General features: G+C 35.2%; 2 protein-coding genes and 1 long non-coding RNA gene across 3 annotated transcripts; all 3 read right to left on the minus strand.

The window, feature by feature from the left end:
• Positions 1-286: 286 nt before the first annotated feature.
• On the minus strand, positions 287-5,167 carry LOC122591147 (acyl-coenzyme A oxidase 4, peroxisomal). Its single transcript, XM_043763364.1, has 13 exons — positions 5,020-5,167; positions 3,899-4,003; positions 3,711-3,817; positions 3,234-3,311; positions 3,026-3,149; positions 2,694-2,767; positions 2,559-2,618; positions 2,013-2,122; positions 1,718-1,877; positions 1,552-1,628; positions 1,281-1,452; positions 1,095-1,187; positions 287-566 (listed from the first exon to the last, which is right to left on the minus strand). The coding sequence occupies exons 1-13, from the start codon at positions 5,048-5,050 to the stop codon at positions 438-440; spliced, it is 1,320 nt and encodes a 439-aa protein (XP_043619299.1). The 5' UTR covers positions 5,051-5,167; the 3' UTR covers positions 287-437.
• A 9,781-nt stretch (positions 5,168-14,948) lies between these two features.
• On the minus strand, positions 14,949-17,117 carry LOC122594384. The gene is made up of 3 exons (XR_006322978.1): positions 16,964-17,117; positions 15,407-15,501; positions 14,949-14,990 (listed from the first exon to the last, which is right to left on the minus strand). It is a non-coding gene; the product is annotated as an uncharacterized LOC122594384 (long non-coding RNA).
• Positions 17,118-19,627: 2,510 nt separating this feature from the next.
• On the minus strand, positions 19,628-23,032 carry LOC122591684. The gene is made up of 4 exons (XM_043763934.1): positions 23,008-23,032; positions 21,610-22,436; positions 20,992-21,515; positions 19,628-20,858 (listed from the first exon to the last, which is right to left on the minus strand). Exons 1-4 carry the CDS (start codon positions 23,030-23,032, stop codon positions 19,628-19,630), a joined length of 2,607 nt encoding a protein of 868 aa, XP_043619869.1.
• Positions 23,033-23,316: the final 284 nt, after the last annotated feature.

The raw sequence follows: 23,316 nt of genomic DNA on the forward strand, positions 1-23,316 counted from the left end.
AGCAACAAATGTGCTACAGCTCCAAAAATATTATTGTTTCCATTATTCTAGGTAAATCTTAAACTGGGTTTCTTCAGAGCCTGCTCAACCCTTCCTCGAAGACCAATGCATAAGCAACGCGTTACTGGTGAAGCTGTCCGATAAGGGGCTCATGTTCAAACTTCAAAGGGTCTCAAGAATGTTAATCACAAGTGTCTTATCCTCGTTCTTTGTATCAATATTAACAAACTGTATCTATCCCTCACTTAGACCAACTACTATCAAAAACTACAGAACGAGTTGCAGATGCTAAATTGGTACATTATTCATGCATGTTCATGTCCAAATTGTAACCCACAATGAAGATTTTCTTTTATTTATTGAGTTCATCCAAACTTTCAAATAAATACATATAGCACAATAAAGAACAAACAGCTTCCCCAACTAGGAAACACAAATTACAAGCGGCTTTGAGTCTTTATGACAGGCTTGAAACTTGCAATACCTGTAATCTCCCGACCTGTAACCAATGTGTTAATGTCATATGTTCCTTCATATGTGTAAATTGGCTCCAAATCTCCAAAAGCCTGCCACCAAAAAATGACACTGAATTACACAAATAATTATGAGGAAGAAAAACCAAGAGAAGTGCATCACTAAGATTGACAGATACAAATAAAGGACTCCTAATTAGTAACAGAGCGAACAAGCATTAAGGACTGAAGGCGGAATTCTTAATAGATCTATTCAGATCATATTGATCTAAAAGGATCATATATAAAACTTAGGGATAAGTATTTGGGAATGTAATGAAGTATACACAAATGTTTATGCTGTGTAATGAATTACTCGAATGTTTATTATATGTAATGAACTTTCAAATCTCGGTTATTGGATGTACTGGGTATATGTGGTAACCATATAAGGTGCCACTTAGTTTTTGATTGGTCGGATACATCCAATAACCGAGATTTGAAAGTTCATTGCATACAATAAACATCCGAATAGTTCATTATATAACATAAACATTTGTGTATAGTTCATTACATTTCCATATACTTATCCCTAAAACTTAAGGTTGCAACATGTCAAATGTAAAAAGATGCCGAATATACCTTGGCCACTAAAAAGTCGGATATTATTCCATTTCCACCAAGTAACTCACGACCTAGTGCAATTGTCTCCCTAGCCCTCAACGTGATCCACGACTGCATATTTTATAAGTAGTCATTACATCAGCAAAAGCACTTCTACTGTATCATATATAATTTGTTAAAATTTAATCCAACAATAAATAATACCTTTCCCAAGCTAGCCTGACCAGGAGTCATTTTACCACTCTCATACAACTTGCAAAGACGCCAACCAATGAGAAACATTGCTTGGACATTTGCCAACATTTGAACTAGCTTCTGCTGATTTATTTGGAAAGCTGCCAATGGGGCTCCAAACTGCTTTCTCTCTAGTAAGTATCTAGCAACCATAAAAACCATTATCTTCATATATGTTTAAAAGGATAAAATCATAATCTCAACTATAGCAATAAGAGTTTGCAATTTTAAATTTTTATACCTATGGCACATGTCATAGACACCCATTGTGATGCCAATGGGTTGCCAGGCAACCATGACACGAGAAACAGCCAGCACCTGCATGGATAATCAAATACGTTGAAATAAAATAATATTAAAAATGAAGTACATATGTTTGACATTTTATTCAAAAACTGATGTCATACTTTGCTTGTATCTTGGAAAGAGTTGACCCCAGGTAACCTGTCTTCATCGGGGACAAAAACTTTCTGCAAGAGAATATCTCCATTCTGAACCATTCTCAACCCAATTTTATTTTCTATCTTGGTAGATTGTAACCCTGGGGCATTCTTTTTTACAATGAATCTGCAACCACAGAACCAGAGTACTCACTTGTTAGCTTCCGTATGATAGAAGATTTTATTTCTTCTCATATACAAAATCAAGTTTGACTGTTTTGAATTACATTATTAATTCTAAAGATATGAAGTGTTTTCTTACCCATTTATCTGGTTTGTGTCCTTATTTTTAGCAAAAATAACTAAAATATCAGCAAAAGTGCTGTTTCCAATCCATCGTTTTTGGCCTTCAATGACCCAACCTCCTTCCACCTGATAATGCAAAATCATCAGATATATAATAAAAAATATACTTTTTTTATCCAAAAAAACCACAAATAATGATTCTGCCTCAGCTAGAGGTGACCGCAGCGCATAAATCTAAGTCAAATAGCCTCGCCCTTCACGGGTAACTTGGACAAGGAAAACCACATCCATTTCCTGTTTAAGATAACTTTTTTTTTCTTCTGATTATACTTGCCACACAAATGAAGTAATTGGTTATAAAAAGTTGAAAAATCCAGACACTGAAAAAAAGGTTTCAACTCGACCACTCATTTCGACTCATACAAAAAAAATTGGCCATTGTGACCATCTGATTTCCAACCAGCATAACCCACCCATTACACTACCTCTTTTTTTCACTAAACCGCGTATAGTTATGGATAAGGAATCCAAATGACAACAGAAAAGAAATCACGGCATTGACCTTTGTTGCTGATGTTCTAAGGCCACTCGCATCACTTCCATAGTCAGGTTCAGTCAAACCCTAAAGCAAAAGAAAACTACATCATTGTTATCCGTTATGACCAAGACCATTACAGATCATATACCAGTAACTCACCCAACAAGCAATAGTGTCAAGTTTGGCCAATGATGGCAAATATTTCTGTTTTTGTATTTCTGACCCACAGAGAGCTGTTGACAGACAAACAAGTTATATTATTAGTAGAGGTTGCAAGACAGGTAACAGGCCGAACAGGTTCAGATGTTGTAATACATGTGAAAACAGACTAGCGTTAAAGTTAGATTTCCCGTTTGTCACTCAACACTCAAACTTTGCTTAAATACTATTGTCCATTTTTTAAATCTTCTAGATAACTAATCATATATTAATAATTATATAAAAACAAGAGAAGAACAATGAATGATATAATATTACACTAAAGATCTTACATATAGTGAGCATTGCCAAAGAAGAATGCACTAAGATGAAAGTGGAGCAGCTTGCATCAACTCTGGCTAATTCAGCTGTAACTATAGCATTTGCGGTGACAGACAGACCTGGACATCCATACCCCTAGAAAACACAACTACTAAAGAGATCAGATTTGACCCTACCTTTAAAAAAGAAATCAAGCAGTTATAAATATAATCAAAATACCTTGATAGTTCCTCCAGCTATATTTAGGGCACTTAGTTTTGGAACAATTTGGAATGGAAATTCTGCCTTCTCCCAATACTGCATACACTCATTAAAACTCAACATCAGATAATAACAGATGTAGCAATTTAAATCCAATTACCTAGAGTAATGTTGTTATATGAAATCGTATCCGTGATCATGTTAATTACTTATAAAACCCACAAAAGGGATCAAATTTGTTTGTTTGCTGGTTCAAGCAGATCCGACTCGTTTTGACCTGTAGTAAAATTACGTGTTTTGACTCTAATCTGTTCTACCCGTTACCCAACTTGACAAGTTCACTCATTCTTCAATGTCTAGATTTATATTGAGAACGGATGTACACAAATCACAAATTTATACATCAATAAAATATATCCTGAAAGCTGAAAAAAACCATCACGCAAATAGAGAAGCACTCTTTTGTTTAGTGATGAGCACAAAATAGTGGAGTACCTTGGTCATTATGGGAGCAACGTGTGTCTCGACACACTCTCTTACTTTTAATCTTAGAGCTTGCTCCTCAGGGGTCAGAAGATCATCGAAGTGATAGTAGTCTGATTCTGCAATTTTTAAGTAATAATGACTTTAGTAGAGGAGAATACACGCATTGTACTTAATTAAATTAGTCTTATTAATCTTACTGGAAGGTGGAAATACTGAAGCTGGTGTCGCTTGAGGAAATGCCTTGGACACATCCAGAGCAGGAAAATTAAAATACAAGCTCTTTGAATCATTGTTCTGTTCATCTGTAAGAAAACAAGTAACAAAAATTGATAAAACGGCTAAAAAAAGAAAAATTCACTAGTGTATGACAGACTAACAAAATATGCAAATCTCTTTGTTTCAGCTCACATTAACACGAAATTACCAGCCCACAGCACTATCAACAGATCGCATACCTGAAGCGTACTGGTGTACCAGCACACACTACTGTCGGAAATTCTTTTGGAATGAGTTTATTTTTCTGAACAGTTTGAATTGCTGATTAGGAACCCCATGGCCAGATGAGGCTCTAGGAGGGGTAAACCTGACCCCGTCCCGGCACCAAAAAGTTTTATAGTGTTGGTCATTATTTACAAAATTGTTTGTTTATATAAAAGATTTCGCTAAGGGCCATGGACCTTTTGCCCGGCTCGTCCTGGGCACTTGAATCCTCAGGACCGACCCTCCCCATGACCACCTTTTCGTATGTGAATCATACAAAAAACGATGAGCTATTAATATCCGTGTGAAACTTCAAACGCTCTGTTATTATGTGTTCACAAGTCATAATCTTGATACCATTTAGTACGGTTTATAGCTACGAGAGTTAATGATCCGAAACACTAAGTATATACCATAATACCAAAAGGTTGTAACAGCGGAAAAGTTTCGGTTTCTTACATGTTAAACATTTTTTAATCCAATTATCAGACCCAATACCTCATTTCCATTATGAATTTAAAAAACTCTCCTATTTTTATTTTTTTAATATTATAACTCATAATAATCCTACTTCTACTACTGCTAAAGAGCAAATGAATGCATCACACAATGAAGTAGTAAATTCAAAGTATATCAATAATTTTAAGTAAGACAAAATTAATTCAGCACATAATTATAAATAGATAATAATAATATAAAAATCTAACAGGCTCTAAGGATCACATGGTCTAACAGGTTTTGAGAATCAAAATGTTCATAAAAATCTAAAAATAAATGACAAGATGATGATGATAATAGTAAATTAGGAGTAATAATAAGAAAAACAAGATAGATATACCTTCAACTTTTTTGGATGATTGGATTGTCATACTCGATTCCAGAAATTTATTTTCTTTTGAACTTTAATTTTACTACTAGTAAATAAATAGGATATAGTGATCTTTTTTTAGATGATGATCTTCTCTATCTCTATTTGTACATACGTGCTCTTTATAAGTCAAACCTATCAATTTAAATACTATAATTCTAGACTAGATACATATCTATCTATTATAATATATTTAAATATTTATTTATATATAATTTCGAAGGGTATATGTGTTAGTATTCATGAGATGGGATAGGCACGCATAACAATGTAAACTTGTATTAGTGGTAGCATGAGGTAACACAGGACCGTAATGATCGATCCTCCTAATTATTTATTTTAAAAATCCTCTTAATTAATAACATCGTGAAATATGAAAAATCAGGGGGTAAAATTAGGAAAGACAATTAATAGATTACATGTATTAACAAGTGGATATATTAAGAGGATTAGTTAGGAGGATTTATCATTTTCCAATACGAAAACATCATTGTTGCTCACATTGCGGTATGAGTGGGCCGGGTGCCTAAGATTAAAAATAAATATTAAGATTTAGAAAAAGGAAAATTACTTTTTTTTTTTTGAAAATTTGACTTTTATTCAACAAAGACCACCCACCAAATCGGTGAGTAGGTCACGGAAACATATACATATTTACACCGTATCGAAACTACACCATTTATCCCATGTAATCACATCCTTTTTCTTTCTAATTCTATACCATAAAAAACTAATAGCTTTGATGTCCTGTACAATCTTCTCGGTGCTTGTCTTGCCATTGTTGAACACGTTGTCGTTTCTAGTCTTCCATAAAATCCAACAGGTCACGAACACAATTCCTTTGAAAACCATCCTTTTCTCCTTGCAAAATCCAGCCACATTATATAGCTTAAAAAGGTCTTTAACCTCAAACATGAACAAAGGTGTAGATTTGCACCATACCCCCACCTGATGCCACACTTCCAATGCCACCCAACATGAGCAGAATAAGTGTTCCGCAGTCTCTTCTTCATCATTACACAGCCCGCACATCAGCGAGCCCATGTTGCAGTTCCTTGTCTTAAGAGCCAACCGTGTAGGGAGTCGATCCAAACCAACTCTCCACATGAATATATTGCATTTTTTCCCTACCCATTTGGACCATTTAAACACAAAAATGTTGTTATTCTGTACACTTCTGATGACACCTTTAATCGCCTTCACACTGAACTCAGAATCCTTTTCCCCGTTCCAGACCCATCTATTTTTTTGATCCTTAAGAAAGACATCTCCAAGGGCTTTCCTCAGTTTCTGTAACTCTTCATTAGCCTCGTTCCTTTCCAAAACACACCCATCATCCGAAAAACCTCAAAACATCTTGTATTTTGATTATATTTATCTGCAACCAAACATTTTTTGTTATCATCCTCACTAAAGAGAATTGGATAAACTTGTTTAAGGGGTTCCTTGTCGATCCATGGGTCCAGCCAAAAACGAAGAACTTTACCATCACCTACTTCCCCTTTCAACAGATTCTCTAAAACAACTCCCGATGCCTTAGTCTTACTAAGTGTCTTGACAATGGAGCTCCACACCCCACTCAGTGCCTTATTGATTGGGAGAGTTGACCAACACTTTTTAGTCTCATGTAAAGCCACAATCACTCTCCTCCATAAACCCGTTCTTTCTATTCGATATCTCCATAACCACTTCGATAGGAGCGCAATATTACAATCTGCCAGTTTGCACAGCCCTAGACCACCCTTCGAGACCGGTAAAGTAACCGTATCCCAAGCCACCCAATGTATTTTCTTGGATTCAGACGCCCCGCACCATAGAAACTTTCTTATGATTCCTTCTAAACCGTCAATTACCTTAACGAGAGCCTTGAACAACGAAAGATAATGGGTAGGGATGCTCTCCAAAACAGCCTTTATAAGTGTCACACTGCCTCTCAACGAGAGGTAAGAAGCTTTCCATCTTGATAACCTTGTTTTAAAGATTTCAAATAGAAAATTCCAATTCGATATTCGATTCATGTTGCCCCCAATTCTTATTCCCAAGTAGTCAAAAGGTGCACTCCCAGATTTGCAACAACAAGTACTAGCCATGTTTTATTTTTAAACCCAAGCAAAGATTAAAACACCTAATAATACGGCCAACCTCTTTCAGATTAGCTTCCTCCCATTTGCCAATAAAAGTACAATCGTCAACATATAGGAGGTGAGAAATCACCGGTCCTTGGTTTGGCAAAGCAATCCCTTTAAAGGTTTTGTTATCCACCGCCCTTTTCATCATGCCAGACAAAGCTTCCATGACGATAAGAAAGAGGAATGGCGACAACAGGTCGCCTTGCCTCAAACCTTAGAGCAATTAAACTCAAACGTGGGTGACCCGTTGACCAGGATCGCCGATCTAGCAGAAGATAAAACGCCCATAACCCATCTACACCATCGATCTTTGAATCCCATTTGAGACAAAACAAAAATAAGGAAGCCCAAATTAACGTTATCATAGGCCTTATTGAAGTCCACTTTAAAAATAAAACTCTTATGCTTGCTTTTTTTCATCCATGTGATCAACTCATTCAAGATTAAAGGCCCGTCAAGGATCAAACGGTCACTAAGAAAAGCCGTCTGATATATAGAAATAAGAGAGGTTAAGACCTTTTTGAGCCTATTTGCTAATACTTTTGAGATTACCTTGCTTATAATACCGACAAGAGTGATGGGCCTATAATCATTCAGGTTACCCGGGTCTTTCACTTTGGGAATCAACGTTATGAATGAAGAGCCACAACCTCGATTAATCCTGCCATTCTCGAAAAAAGAATTGAAAATATCCATAAAGTCACCTTCCAATTTCTCCCAGAATTTTTTTATGTACTTGAAAGTGAAACCGTTAGGCCCGGGTGCTTTGTCATCACTACATTCGAAAACCGCCTCTTTTATTTCCTCCCTAGAGAACCTGTCCTCCAGAGCCGAAGCTTCATGATCAGAAAATTTCTGGTTTAACAAGCATTCAATCGTCGGTCTTGTACTCCAGTTCTCTTCAAACTTGCTCCTGAAAAAATCATGTATGTGTTTTTTAACCAATTTCGGCTTCGAGACCCACGAGTCATCCACCATAAGACCCGGGATCTGATTTTTTGACTTTCTGTTGTTGATCAGCCCATGAAAAAACCGAGTATTCTCATCTCCATCTAGAGCCCATTTGCATCTAGACATCTGTTTTAGATCTTTAGCCTTACTATCTTCCATCTCGACAATCCTTCTTTTGCATTCAATCTGGCTCCATTGTTGTTCTTCGTTCAATTCCATCTCTTCCATTTGCAAATCGAGTTCTTCGAGTTCCTGTTTACATAACTCAATCTCTTCCTTATCTCTTTTCTCGACCTTATCTCTCCATTCTTTAAGATGCTGCCTCACCCACCTGAATTTTCTCATAAGCTTAATATCAAGTGGACCCTTAAATCTAAATGAGTCAAGTGCTTTCTCTACCACCTCAATACATTCAGGTCGGTCTAACCAAGAGTTAAACACATGAAACGGTTTGGGCCCAAAATTACAATCATTCACACAAAATAAAATTGGGCTGTGGTCTGAGAAAAGTCTTGGAAGAGCTCTGAAAATTGCAGCTGGCCACTTGTCAAAAACGCTTCTACTAACAAGTAGTCTGTCAATTTTACTTAACTTCTTCCCGTTGTCATCCTCTTTCATATATGTGAACTTACTTCCCTTCATCTCATACTCAAACAATTCAGCCTTCTCAATGAACTCGTTAAAATCTCTAGCACAATTATGTTTGAAATTGGAGCCTTTTCTTTCCTCTTTCGTTTTCACCGTATTGAAATCCCCTATCAACAACCAATACCCAGGGGTCGAATGAATTAACCCAGATAAGGTATTCCATAATGTTTTCTTATCCCTATTTACTTGGGGTGCGTAGACATTGGCTATAAAAATAAATTCGTCGACACCTCTTATTATTATATATACTAAAAAGCATGAATCGGTTTGCGTGCGTCACACATTTTCAACACTTTTAGTCCTTGTCGTTAAATTTTTTGCAGCAATGGTCCTCATCAGCTAACGGCTGTTAACGTGCGCCGCACATTTTCAACACTTTTAGTCCCTGTCTTTAAATTTGTTGCAGCAATGGTCCTCATCAGCTAACGGCTGTTAATTTTTTCCTGCAATTATAGACCCTGTCATTAAATTTGTTACAACAACGGTCCCTACCAGCTAACTCTAACCTTTTAACTTTAGGTTTCTTAATATTTGCCATATAACTTTAACCTTTTAACTTTTGTCACATAACTTTAATTTCTTTTACTTTTAGCACAAAAGTTTGCTTTTATTAAGTTTTTAAACATATGTTTTTCTAACTTTTGCCACGAAAGTTTTATTTTTCTACTTTTTATGACGGAAACTTTTAACTTTATTTAACTTAAATTTAATTTTTTTTATTTTTGGCACGAAAGCTTTGTTTTATTTAGTTTTTAAACTTTTATTTTTCTAATTTCTTCCATGAAAATTCATTCTTTTTACTTTTTATCACAGAAACCTTTAAACTTTTACTTTTTGTCACATAACTTTTATTTCTTGCACGAAAATTTTGTGTTATTTACTTTTTATACATTTGTTTTTCTAACTTTTGTCACGAAAGTTTCATTCTCTTTACTTTTTATCACATAAATTTACGAAGTTTTCGTCATTTTACTTTTTGCCACATCACTTTTATTTTTTCTACTTTTGACACAAAGTTTTGTTCTATTTACTTTTTTATACTTTTATTTTTTCAACTTCAGCCACCAACGTTTTATTTTTCTTTACTTTTTATCACATAACTTTTTACTTTTTAACTTTTGCCATGAAAATTTCATTTTATATAATTTTTCACATGTTTACATGTCACGTAATGTCTCCCGGGACAACGTCCGGGGAAAAAAAAACTAGTTACTATACAAATGGAAGACCCTATTTTACAAAATAAACGCACTTCTCAAAAGTTACAAATTTAAACACAATATCCGTGCCTTTTGGGTATAAAGACCACAGAATGCATGAACCAATTAAAACTGACCACTTGGCCATGATATCTGCCCTTCCCTTACCCTATCTTTCTTTCTCTCTCTTCAACCCATTTCAGGTAAATTAAACAAATCAAAGCAATAAAATTACAAATCAAACCACTTTACCTTCAATGAATTAAACAAAAACAACAAAATCGTCTTCCATCAAAATTGATTCCGTATCTTGGGTAGTGAATGGATCAATTGGTTTAATCGATTTTGGTATTTTCATGAGACAAATGATGAACAAGAATTAGTGAGAGCTAAATGATGACCTTGAAGAATTAAAGGGGTGTTCGGATTTAGGATTTGGATTTAGTTATATGAGTTCTCTGAGCTTTGAATGGTTTGCCTACTTTGGAATTGTGTTATTCTATAAGTCAAAACTATCTTGATAACCATCAAAAGTCTCTGGAAAGTTCGGTGATCGGTAGTGAGTCATCGTCGCCTGCGGCCAGTGGTGGTGGCGGGAAAGCTAATTGAAAATTTTCTCGTCCTAGTGAGTGTCTTTGGGCACAAGGTATTGCTTGCACAGTCAATGTTGGTGAGTGTGACTGTTTCTTTTTGCTGCTAAAAATGAACCCATACAACAATGTTAATATTGTATCTGATGTTGGGGTTGACCATTAACAACACATCTGAGAATATCGGGTTGAGATGATAGCATCAAATGTTCCTATGCTCAATTTTTTCAAAAAAAAACAAAAGTTAGCGGAAAAGAATACACGAGCAGATATTAATAGAGCTGACATGGTTTGATGGTGGCCTATGGACTACCTTAACTTGTTTGAGCCGAATGTTCTAAGGTATTGTGACCGTGTCATATGAATGATTTAACAGCAATACAAAGACATAAAAGAAAACAACCTTATATAATACTTGCTATGTTCAACCATTTACACTCAAGATGCACATAAACCTGGACTGTCATCTTGAATAAGACCTCTTATGTCTCTGGAGTTCGTAGACCGTTCCTGTCACTAAATCGTCTTTGTTATGAGCAACACCCAGTACAAAGGGGAAGGTTCAAGTGATTAGGATAGGTAAATGGAATTCGGGTTACAGTCACACGATCCCGACAAAAAAAAAAAGGAGGTTAATTATTCACACCTTTGATCACCTCTTGATGAAAATCAGAGATAGCCAGGCAAGGAATTACAAACTAACTACCACATGCCCACTACCACCAAACTGGCTAAAAACTAGGACCATGAGTTTGACAGAGTACAACTAAAAAAACTTATAATTAAAACACTTAAAATTACAACAATAAATTAAAACTTGGCATGGGCGGGCAAGTCATCACATCTAATCTTTTTATCCAATCCAGTTCCACAAAAGGTGCAGGCGTGCAGCCCAGTCTAGTCATTAGAATCAGCCTTGGTCTGATCATTCAGTCTTGCTTCATATCGATGATCACGACTCCTGGATGTTCTCTTATATCTATGGGAATCTCTACTCTTTCTGGAGTTGTCTTCACGTTCATCGTGACAAGTTCTACTCTGCTTGTGGCCGGCTTCCTGGACGAATCTTTAGTATCCACGGACTCCCTTTTCTCGTGCAGGCGATCCCTGCTTGTTGATCTTCTCTCATATCGGGCGCTTCTTTTTGCAAGTTTTTTCCTTCAGAGAGGCGATGGAATCTACACCAATTATAGGAAGTAGTAATATTGGTAGTAAACACAATACCGCTTTAAGAAATTAACAAGTTACTGATTAAGGAACAACCTTCGTTGCCATAAACTTAGGTCTCCTTGTTGATGACTGCAAAACAAGTTAAACTTAGCATAAACCACTGCTCCACTAGGCAAAGTTAGGAAATTTGCAAAACATGGACTTTTACTATCGCACTGGTAGAGTATTGGCTCAGTACACGTTATGCCGAGGAGGAAAAAAGGTATCGCGTTGGCCGTTGGGTAATGTTCAAAATAGGTAAGTTTTTGGTGCAACCCTCATATACAATTAAAAGATAAATAATCTATTTTTTGAAAGCTACGACATATTCTGTATCATCTCAGTAGACAGATTCCATAAACGTTTGGAAAAGGCTTATCTTATCCTACGAATCTATAAAATTCACATTATTTTTACAATATTTATATTCAAATAAATAAGAAAAACCGTAATTAACTACACCAAAATTAAGAATCCTTATATACCCCATGTGGGTTTGCCATCGGAAGAGTTCGATCCAGCAAGAAGAATCCGTACCTTGAGGGTTTTTCAACCAAGATCCATACCACTAAAAACCATCAAGGGTCTTATAGCCTTCATCGTAATACTAACCAGCACCGTCTCGTACCGCACACCAAAAAAAAAAATCGAAATTCACACACCTCGGCTTAGGGTTTTGCCTGATAAAGTGAAGACTATAATAATTAATACAATAAACTTATATTGTTGTTGTTTAACTTATTCAAGGATGTGGTCCGATGGATGAAAGAACAAAAGAAAGAGTTGATTCAGATTATTTTTTCCTTATAATCTGTGAAGGGTGGAGAAAGAGGGTGTTTGGTTAAAAAGAAAGAAGAAGAAGAAGAAGAGACACGTGTTAAGTTCTAACTGGGTCAATAAATCCGTGTGGTGTATAAAAAAAGACACGGGTATAATGTCTAAATTGGTAAGATTTAAAAAAACAGTCTAATTTATAAAATAGGGCCTCTTTTTGGTTTATTCAAGTAATTTTCTCTTTAAAAAATGTGAATTTTAAGTATTGAGTTTTATATAAAAGTCAAGCGAATGGTAACTTTACTTAGATTAAAATTAAAAATTAAAATTTAAGTGTCTAAAGAGACCCCCAATTTACTATTTATATACCTATATATCTCATTAATTACCTTTTTAATCTTCTTAATCATTATATATCTTTTTCAAAAAACTTCATTTACTAATTTTGTCTCTTTCTAATCATTACCTAAAACATTTTTTAATTGATTTATTATATTAACACAATATATAACACAATTTCAAAAACAATAACAAATATAATGACATTAAAATATGTCTTTTATAAAAGTCCAAAAATAACATAAATAAAAAAGAAAAATTTCAAAAACAATAACATAAAAATATCTAATTACTTATATCGACAAAAATTCTTTCATGCTCACAAAGTTGATCATATAAATCTAAACGTTGCTTATATATCTAAAATATCTCGGGGCGCCACATTTTTCTTCATCAAATCAGCCACATAATGATATTGATTTTCAGACAACCTCATTGCATACGGATGACCTTTCATACTTTTAGCCGGTGGATGATTATGTTCACCACAAATGACCATTAGTGTCCAAAAATTATACTCTTTTGAATATTTTCCTTCTAATAAGAATGGACACTTAATTTTTTTTGAGAGACATGCTTTGTTTGTAGTTCCCTTAAATTTGTATTTACCACCGCGATCGCATTTAAGTGCAACTTTATAAGTGAAACCGCTTGCATTTGCTTTGGATCTTTTAGTAACGATGACATAACCAAGAGAACGAGCCGTTGTTTGTACCCAATTTGTCAAATCTTCGCGTGTCATGAATGTCTACGACAATAATAATAAAAATAATGTTTATTACCTCACAAAAAAAAAAAGAAAAAGAATAATAATAATAATAATAATAATAATAAGCTTAAATAATGTTTAAATAAAAAGTCTACCTTATTAGTGACAAATTCACTAGAATCCGACATCTACAAAACCAAATCGTTAGTATTAAATAATAATAATAGTATCCTTAAAAAACAAATTTAATAAAATCATGTAAAAATTAACGATAATAATAATAGACTACTACACTAAAAGGTGATGTTTTGAGGAAAAAAATAGTAGAAAGGATGAAAACTATGGTCAAAAAGGAAACTGGACCACATCCTAAAAATACTGTTCAAAGATGTTGGAGGAAAACAAAAATAATATAATAATAAAGTATGGAGAGTATAGATCCTTTTTTTTTAACGGATGAAGAGTACAGATCTAATCCCCATTTGTGATCCCACTTTACACTTTATCAAACCTCTTTCTTCTCTACTTCTCTCCAACCTAAATCAAAAACACACACAATATTCTCCTAACCACCCCTCTCCAATGTCTCACCACCGCCTCTCTTCTTTGGCTACCGTCGCATGCCACCGCTAACCCCTCTTCTCCTGTGTTCTCGCCACCGTGTATTAATCTAACAACGAGTATCTTTTTTTTTATAATTTCTCCATTAATGATATAAAACACCGATCTATTTTTTTGTTTAAGAAATAGATTATTTTGTTTGGTTTTAATGCAACTGTGTGTGGGATAAATATGATTAGATATGTGTCGTGGCCGGCGACTGTGTATGGCGGTGGTGACCAGAGATTGTGTACAGCGATGGTGGTCGGAGATTGTGTACAGAGGTGGTAGCCGGAGATTGTGTACGACGGTGGTGGCAGTAGATTCATGTTGGCTGTTAGTGGTAATTCTTTTGGGTTAATTGTGACATTTTGTACAATTTACCTTTACTTTGTACTTAGATTTTGTTGATGATTTGCTTTTGAAATTTGTAAAAGTTGATTGATCTTTATATATAAATATGTATTAGTGTTAATATGATATATTAAATGCCTGTACTTATAATCTGATCATGTGGTGTAACACCCCACCGTTGGCGGAAACATGAGTTGTCATGAAAAGTATAGCACGACATGGAATTATATAGATACTGCTAAATGAAATAGAATATAATAAATATATTCCCAAAAACATGAGTTCAAAGTCATAACAGTGCTAAAATAGCTTATTACAACCAAGTCCATAAAGAAATAATTCAAGGCATGTAGCCTTAAAGTCTGACAATTATTAAGGAGTACTAATCTCCAAAGTCCAGCCTAGCATAGCAGCCTTTATCCCTGATTAGCCTGAGCACCTGAAAAGTATACTAAAACGTGTCAACACAAAGGTTGGTGAGTTCATAGGTTTTATGTCAAAAGTCTAGTCAAGAAATAAGTCTTTTGTCAATTCTTTTAGATCTAAACAAGTAATATTCAATATATAACGAGCAGAGTTACGCCATAATAAGTCCAAATGCCTCAATGTCTGGCCTTACGGTACCTGCCTTAGTCTAAAGTCTCAAGTCTCAACCCATACAATAAGCACGTCCAAAGCACAACAAACAACACATAATCACACACATACAAACAAGATCAAAGCACGTCAAATGACACAATTAACTCTATACGCACAGGCTCAATATTGAACATAAAACATAAATCGACAAAACTGTTTGAAAATAAGTATACTTTTCACCCCAAAACTTGTAAAAAGAGGGGCTACGAAACTCACCTGAAAGCAGCACAAGCACGATTATCCTAGATGAACGAACAAGGACACGAGTAGTCAAATACACCTGAAGCACGTACACTAACTGTCAGAAAGTCCTACACTGTCCACAAGTCACCCAGTAAGTACTTACTTAATTGTACAAGTCCGTGTCCTATACTAGTGTCTTAGGAAATGCCATTATGTCTTATCAATTGTCATTATATATATATAATAGTCATTTTGTCCTTATAAATTGTCCAATAATAATGTCACGTCTCATGGATATATCTCGTCAAGTATTCATTTAGAACGTCACGATTTAATTTGTCAAGTTCGAAAAGTCGTATGATTTTTATTGTCTTTATAAAGTCCTTGAATATATTTGTATATAGTCATAAGTCCATATTAAGTAAATCCTTGTATGTATATTATATGCCCATATCAATTTAATGCTATATATATCTAATTAAATTAGTTTATATATATATATATCCAATATAATTTCAATAATATAAAATTTTTGAGATTTGATTTTAATTATAAATCAATTAATTAAAATATAATTTTTATTTATTTACAATAATACTCAAACCCTAATCTTTATCATTAAGCCGCCGTTGACCAAGTTTGACCAACAGTTTGACCAACGGTTGACCGAACCGAAAAATCAAGATCTAAACATCAAAAGTACAACCCAAATCAAATTTTTGAACCAAAAACATTTCTGGCCGGTTTGACCGGCGTTGACCGGCTCAAACCCAAAGACAAATCTAGATCCAAACACAATTACCAATCGAAAACCAACAAAACAACTCGAAAATTACATGTTATTCACGGATTTAGTAAATGTCGAATTTATATATATAATTTCGGATCTCATGGGACACGAACAAGAACCATACTAACAATATGTTATTCACGGATTTAGTAAATGTCGAATTTATATATATAATTTCGGATCTCATGGGACATGAACAAGAACCATACTAACAATATGAAGCTTTTCGGATTAAAAGATTTCGGATCCTTTGGTTTTCGGGTCTATTGTTTCCGGATTCGAAGATTCAAGGGACTTCGGAGCCAAACATTCCGGATCTAAGAATTTCGCATATATATATACATATACGTATACTCATATACAACCGAAAATAAGTTTTTGTTAAGATTTCGGATCTTTTTATTTCATACATCCATAACCGATTTTAACCATAAATACATAATATAAATCGATCCATGTATACACATATCTATACCCAAAACCGACTTTTATACATATATTTGTAAAGATTTCGGATCTAAAAGATTTCCATCAACATAACAAGCCTATATACTCAAAACCGAAATATATATATATGCATTTTGTCAAGATTTCGGATCTATTTTTATATATACTTACATACATATATAACCGAATATATATATATATATAGAAGAACTTCGGATTTAAGAGGAGGAAGAAAGAGATTTATAGCCGAAAATATATATATATATATATATAAAAATTTCGTGTATATATATACATATATGACTAAAAACGGGTTTTTGATGAAGAACACGCATGGATCCGACCAAACTTACCAAGATCTTGAAGATTAGTGAAGGAAAGATGAAGGTTTAATGGTGGTTTGTGGTGGTGGATGGTGGTTGTATGGTGAATCCGAATAGAGAGGGAGGAGGGAGGTATGGGGCGGCTAGAGAGAAAAATAGGGGAGGGAGGAAGTGTGAGGGTGGAGTGTGTGTGAAATGAGGGGAATGGAAGAAGTTTTTAGGGTTTTGTTAGGTCATTATGCTCCCAAGCCTCACTTTTTTTACTTTCTAATAACATGGTTTGACCCGACAATTCACGAATACTTGCGACTCGTAAATTTATTTTGTTGACATATTTAAATGTAACTTTTCAATAGCTTTCTAACGGATATAAGCATGTTTATTTTTACTTATTAAATCTTTAATTGATTAAATTTTAAGTATTTTACTTAATTTGGCATTTCCACAAGACAACTAGTATTCCTCCTGTTGTCGAGTCCACGTACAATTTTTCTAAAGTCTAAGTGCTCACAAAGTCCGAAATAAACACAAATCCATTTATTCCATGATAAAATCTTAAAGGTTAACGACGTACAGAAACGAAACAACTAAAAGTGAGCGGAAAAGTAATTCAGGAAAGTACGTTCAGATGACGGTTGTCACATGTGGATATGAAAAGTTTATTTTATTGCATTGGAAAACTAAAAGACTGGAATATTGACTGATTATTAGGTTTATAGGGGGTCCCTTTAGTATATGGGGTACATATAGCAAGTCCCATTTAAAAGGTATGAATTTTAAGTGGATTTCTACACGGTATGACTTGCCATAATATAGTTTTTTGTGTGAAAGGTAGGAGAGAGATACGTTTTATAACATCCTAAACTTTTTTTCCGTTTATATTGACTATGTCGTTAGTCAACTTTTAATTCTGTTAAGTAACTATATGTTATTTAATGTAGCCATTTAATATGTAAAAAATTGTATCGACTAAGTAATAGTTATGCAAATCAAAATGTGTGTGGTTTATTTAATTAGTAAAAGATGTATATTTGTTCTCATGGTAAATAGTTATATTAATTGAGTCCGAATTGTAGTTATAGTTTTATAGAGACTTGAGGGGATTTAAGTGAGTATTTGACAAAGTAAAATCTGGGCTAAAGGTGATTAAGGTTAAAAATTATGTTATTTGTCATTAGCTCCAAAGTTCTCTAACTTTCCTTTTTGCAATTTCTTTGAATGTGTTGTAATTCGGTGGTGTTTTCGTGAGCATTTGGCTCTCCATTCTTTCCCTATAGGTATAACATTCATTCTTGGTCATTTGTATGACCATTATTCATATTTATGATTCTAATTCGTTCATTTCTGATCCATTAACGTTTTGTTATTGAATTGGGTCTTTTTGAATGCTCTAAGGATGTGATTGTAAATTTGTAATCCTTTCAGTTTGTTATCTATTGCGGTCATTGGTATGTTGATTGGGGTAATTTAAAAGTTGTGCATGTTTAATTACTAGAATAAGGTACGAGGGGTTGAATTCATTTGGTGATCGAATTGCTTGAAAACAAGTGTTCAGTGTTGTTGGAATTTGAGTTAACAATAACTAATTCATCATAACTATCCATGATTCGCGTCTTACATTTTTGAAAAGACCCATGTGTTTTCTAAATTCGCAAGAACGAAATTTTCTTTGATTTTGCTTCAAATTGGGTCGAAACCACCGATTTCTAAAAGTGATCACAATCTAAATGAGTGCAACAAGTCAATCTTCAAAAATCATAGAAAAATTATGATAAGTCCTATTAAGGTTATTCGAACGTCTATTGTTTGATCAAAGAGTTATCTTTAATGTGATAAAAGAGTTTGCCCATAGAAGGCTTTCCTAGGATGTAGGCCCTTCCTTCAAAAGCAAACTAGAGTAATGACAACAAGTGATTGAGTTTAGTAGTTCCTCGTAAGCTCATCACAAAAGCAGAAAATGAAATAACAATAACCTACTACCGAGCATTTATCGGAACTAGATGAAATAAGATGAATTGATACAGTATTTTGTAGATACATAAATTTAGCCGCTAAAGTTACTTTGGCCGATTGATCTTCATGAGGAAGGTCAATTTCTATAGATCCATACTGGGGAGGAACCGAAAAATGAATTGATCTACCAACGAAGGTTCATTTGATTATCAACTTGTACCACATAAACGTATTAATAAAATGTGTTTACAAACTGAACTATGCTCCATATCTATACTTTTATACTATCTATACTATATTATAAAGCAAATAAGGTTTTAAGTTTCAGCTTTCAACAATGTACAAACTCTAATGCATGATGTACCATATCTTAACTACTCATTTTTCTCTCTCCTCAAATCTCAACCGTTCATTTTTCTCTCTCATCCATAAATAACTTTATTCATCTAATTCATTTAAAATCGTTTATCTCAAAAATCATACATCGATAAATTATAAAAATTGTATGTGTGTTCTTAAAAGGGCAAATTACTTCTAAAGGTATCTTACTTGTTTTTTTTTTTGAACGGCCAACAAAACCATTTTTATTCATCCACTACATCTACCGGGAAGGTAGATTACATTTTACACGTTACAACTTGCCTCATGCCTTTATAAACATACAACAAAAAACAACAAAACAACAAAAAAAAACATTAGCCACCTACTTTTACTTCCCTTGAGTTGACCCCCTGCCGACTTTTAATCTATACAAGACACGCCATTATCCCTCCATCTAACACAATCCAAGTTGTACAACCTCGATCTATGTCGGATCCATAGTAGAGATAACGCCTTGATCTCTTCCAGTACCGTTGAGGTCCTCGGTTGCAATCTGTTGAAAACCACGTCGTTCCTTGCTTTCCATACACTCCACACTGTTACTAAAATAACTGCATATAGTGCCTTTTTTCTATTCTTAGTTCTAGGATGAGGATGAAACTGATGTATCTTCCACAAATCGCATACCCCAAAAGCAAAAAAAGAAGATATCTGATTCCATAGACATATTTGTTCCCATACAGCTTGCGTAAATGGGCATGAATGCAACACATGTTCCACTGTTTCTGTGCTCTCCCCACAAAACACACATAGGTCCGACGATAATATAATATTTCTTCTTACAATGTTGTCTTTTGTTGGTAGTCTGTTTATATTTGCTCTCCACGCCACCATATTCACTTTCATAGGCACCCAAGAATTCCAATGAAACCTGTCAATAAGAGACTCCCTCCCGAACATGCTCAACTTTTCTTTCAAGCTAGCTACTGTGAACATACCAGTCTTGTCTAACTTCCACTTCCATGTGTCAGGTCTATCCGATAGAGTTACATGAGCCAACAACCCCTGCAACCTTACTAACTCATCTTGTTCCTCCATAGAAAGCGAGCTTGATCTCCACTCCCATGAAAATATAATCGTATTCTCATTGAAGATTATCCTTTCATTTACAGTACACAATTTCTTTTTCTCTTTCGCATACAAGTAGGGAAATAAGGTTGCCAATGATTCTGCTCCGGCCCATACATCAATCCAAAACAGGATGTGACCCACAGATTGGACAACCCCGACAATAGCTTTTTCAATGCATACCTCCTTGTGCCTTAAAATTTCTGAAATTTTTGCAATTTGTTTCCAAGGGCCCACCTGAGACAATCTCTTTGGAATAAATGACCATGATCTGCAGCTACTACGAATTGCCCACACGACTTTTCTCCACAACCCGCCAATATCCACTTTGAAGCGCCACCACCATTTAGAAAGCATAGCAAAGTTTGTGTTCTGAAGCGAACTGAATCCTATCCCACCCGTACATTCTGGTGCTATCACTTGGTCCCAAGCAACCCAACTTATCTTAGAATTATCAGAGTTTCCTCCCCAAAAAAATGTCCTCCTAAGTCTTTCCAATGCGTCGATGACTTTGGATGGGGCCCTAAAAAGAGAGAAAAAAATAAGTCGGAAGAGCATTTAATACTGATTTGATCAAGGTGATACGTCCTCCAATGGATAGTGTCCTCGCCTTCCATAGGGATAATCGCTTCTGAAATTTCTCCATCACAGGATGCCAGTTTCGTTCCAAATTCATGTTTGCCCCAACTGGTAATCCTAGATGGATGAATGGTGGGAAACCCGCTTTGCACCCGAGTGTCCTTGCCATGGACTCCACATCTTCGTCGTCTACTCCAATACCATACACGCTGCATTTAGATAAGTTAACTCTAGATAAGTTAACTCTCAACCCCGACATAAGATAAAACACTCTTAAAATTCTTTTAAGATTCCTCCCATTTTGAATCGACCAGTCCCCCAAAAAAATCCCGTCATCAGCAAACAAAAAGTGGGACAGTAGTGGCCCGTCCAAGTTGACCCGAATTCCTTGAAATAAACCTGAAGCTACAGCTTTTTTCATCATACCAGACAGTGCTTCCATCACAATGAGAAACAAAAATGGAGATAATGGGTCCCCTTGGCGTAAACCTCTTGACCCCACATATTCGGCAGTTGGAGACCCATTGACTAATACAGAGGCTCGTGCTGAAAACCCACCGTCTCCATTTACACGGAAAACCCATCTGATCCAAGATCGAGTCTAAAAACTTCCAATTTACCGAGTCATAAGCTTTATCTATGTCTACTTTGAATAACATTCCACGTCTTTTAGTCCTCTTCATCCACCCAATCACCTCATTTAAGATAACCGGACCATCAAGGATACTTCTACTAGCTATGTAAGCTGTTTGTTCCTTGGATATCAACTTTCCTATTACCTCTTTTAACCTGTTGGCTAGTACTTTTGACAACACCTTATTTAAGCACCCGACAAGACTAATGGGCCTGTAGTCAGAGATCTTCATCAGGTCACTTACCTTAGGAATCAAAGCAACAAATGATGACATACAACTGTTACTAATAGTTGCCTCATTGTGGAATTTGTCAAAAAGCTTCACAAAATCATTCTTAAGAGACCCCCAAAATCGTTTGATAACTTTAAAGTTAAAACCATCCGGTTCCGGAGCCCTTTCACCCGCACAATCCCCCACTGCAGATTCAATTTCGGATAAAGAAAACCTGGTCACAAGAGCATCGGCTTCTGCCACAGTAAGGCGGATTAAATTTGGACAACACAACTTTGGCCTATCGGAAATAGGTTCAGCAAACTTGTTACTGAAGTGGTCTATGATTTTCTCTTTGAGAAGAACAGGTTCAATCAACCAAACCCCATCAAACTCCAGACCATTAATCCGGTTATTAGATGTATTGGCCTTGATTACCCCATGAAAATATTTAGTGTTCTCGTCCCCATCCACTGCCCATCTCACTCGCGATTTTTGTTTAGCGTCTAATGACTTTAACCGATCCTCGTCACTTAACACCCTTTTTGCCTCTAGTCTTTCTCTGAGTTCCTCCTCAGACAGAGGCCTTGATTCAGCACGAGTCTCCAGCTCTTTTACAACGCTCACTAACCTCTGATATTCCCCATTTCTCCATTCATTATCCTTCCTCACCACATCTTAATTTTATTCTTTAACCATTTTAACTTTGTGAATATCGCCAAATCCGCAGGACCAGAAAAAACAAAAGACTCACCCAACCCTTTAATGAACTCCTCAAACCCAGGTCTTTCAAGCCACGAGTTATAAAAACGGAAAGGAATGTGTCCAAAATCTGATGGACATGTAGGTATCTTACTTGTTAACTTTTCCTATTTTAAGTAGAAACCAAATTCTCCTTCTAATTAAATACGAGTGTATGTAAATTCCGTCTATTGTGATGACGAAAACCACCATCCAGTTTTCTCAAACCTATGTGGCAGCAGTATTGTGTGTGTTTTAGTTTGACCATTGACTATTTCTCCATGTCACTTTGCCATGTCATATCACTTTTACGAACTTTGACTGTTTATATTTTCTAGATCATGACCGTTTTATGCTATATTTATACACATAAAGCAAAATCACCACCATATTTGTACAAAAATCACCACCACCGACGACGTAAAGCAGGAAATCACCACCATCTCACAACAACAAACCATTTCAATCAAACTGGATATCTCAATAATACAATCCACCCACCATTACCGTCATCAACTCCATCGTCAATCATCGCACATGATCTACTATAAAATTAAACAGAAAACATATTTTTATTGAGTTGAGATGATACAAAGTTATTGTTGATAAGTGTTTGTCAAGTGTAAGCTTTACCTGTTGTTGCGAGGCTGTTAGTGTGGTTGTTAGTGTTATGAGTTAAAAATATTATATGTTGATCATTGTTGGAGATAAGTGTTTTTGGACTAATTTCATTTTAGAGATGGATCAATCATGAAATCACTAATATGTAATTTTTGGGGATTTTTGAAATGGTTCGAGCAGGTGAAGATGATGATT

Source organism: Erigeron canadensis, chromosome 3 (assembly GCF_010389155.1).
Source record: "Erigeron canadensis isolate Cc75 chromosome 3, C_canadensis_v1, whole genome shotgun sequence".
Classification (NCBI taxonomy): Eukaryota; Viridiplantae; Streptophyta; class Magnoliopsida; order Asterales; family Asteraceae; genus Erigeron; species Erigeron canadensis.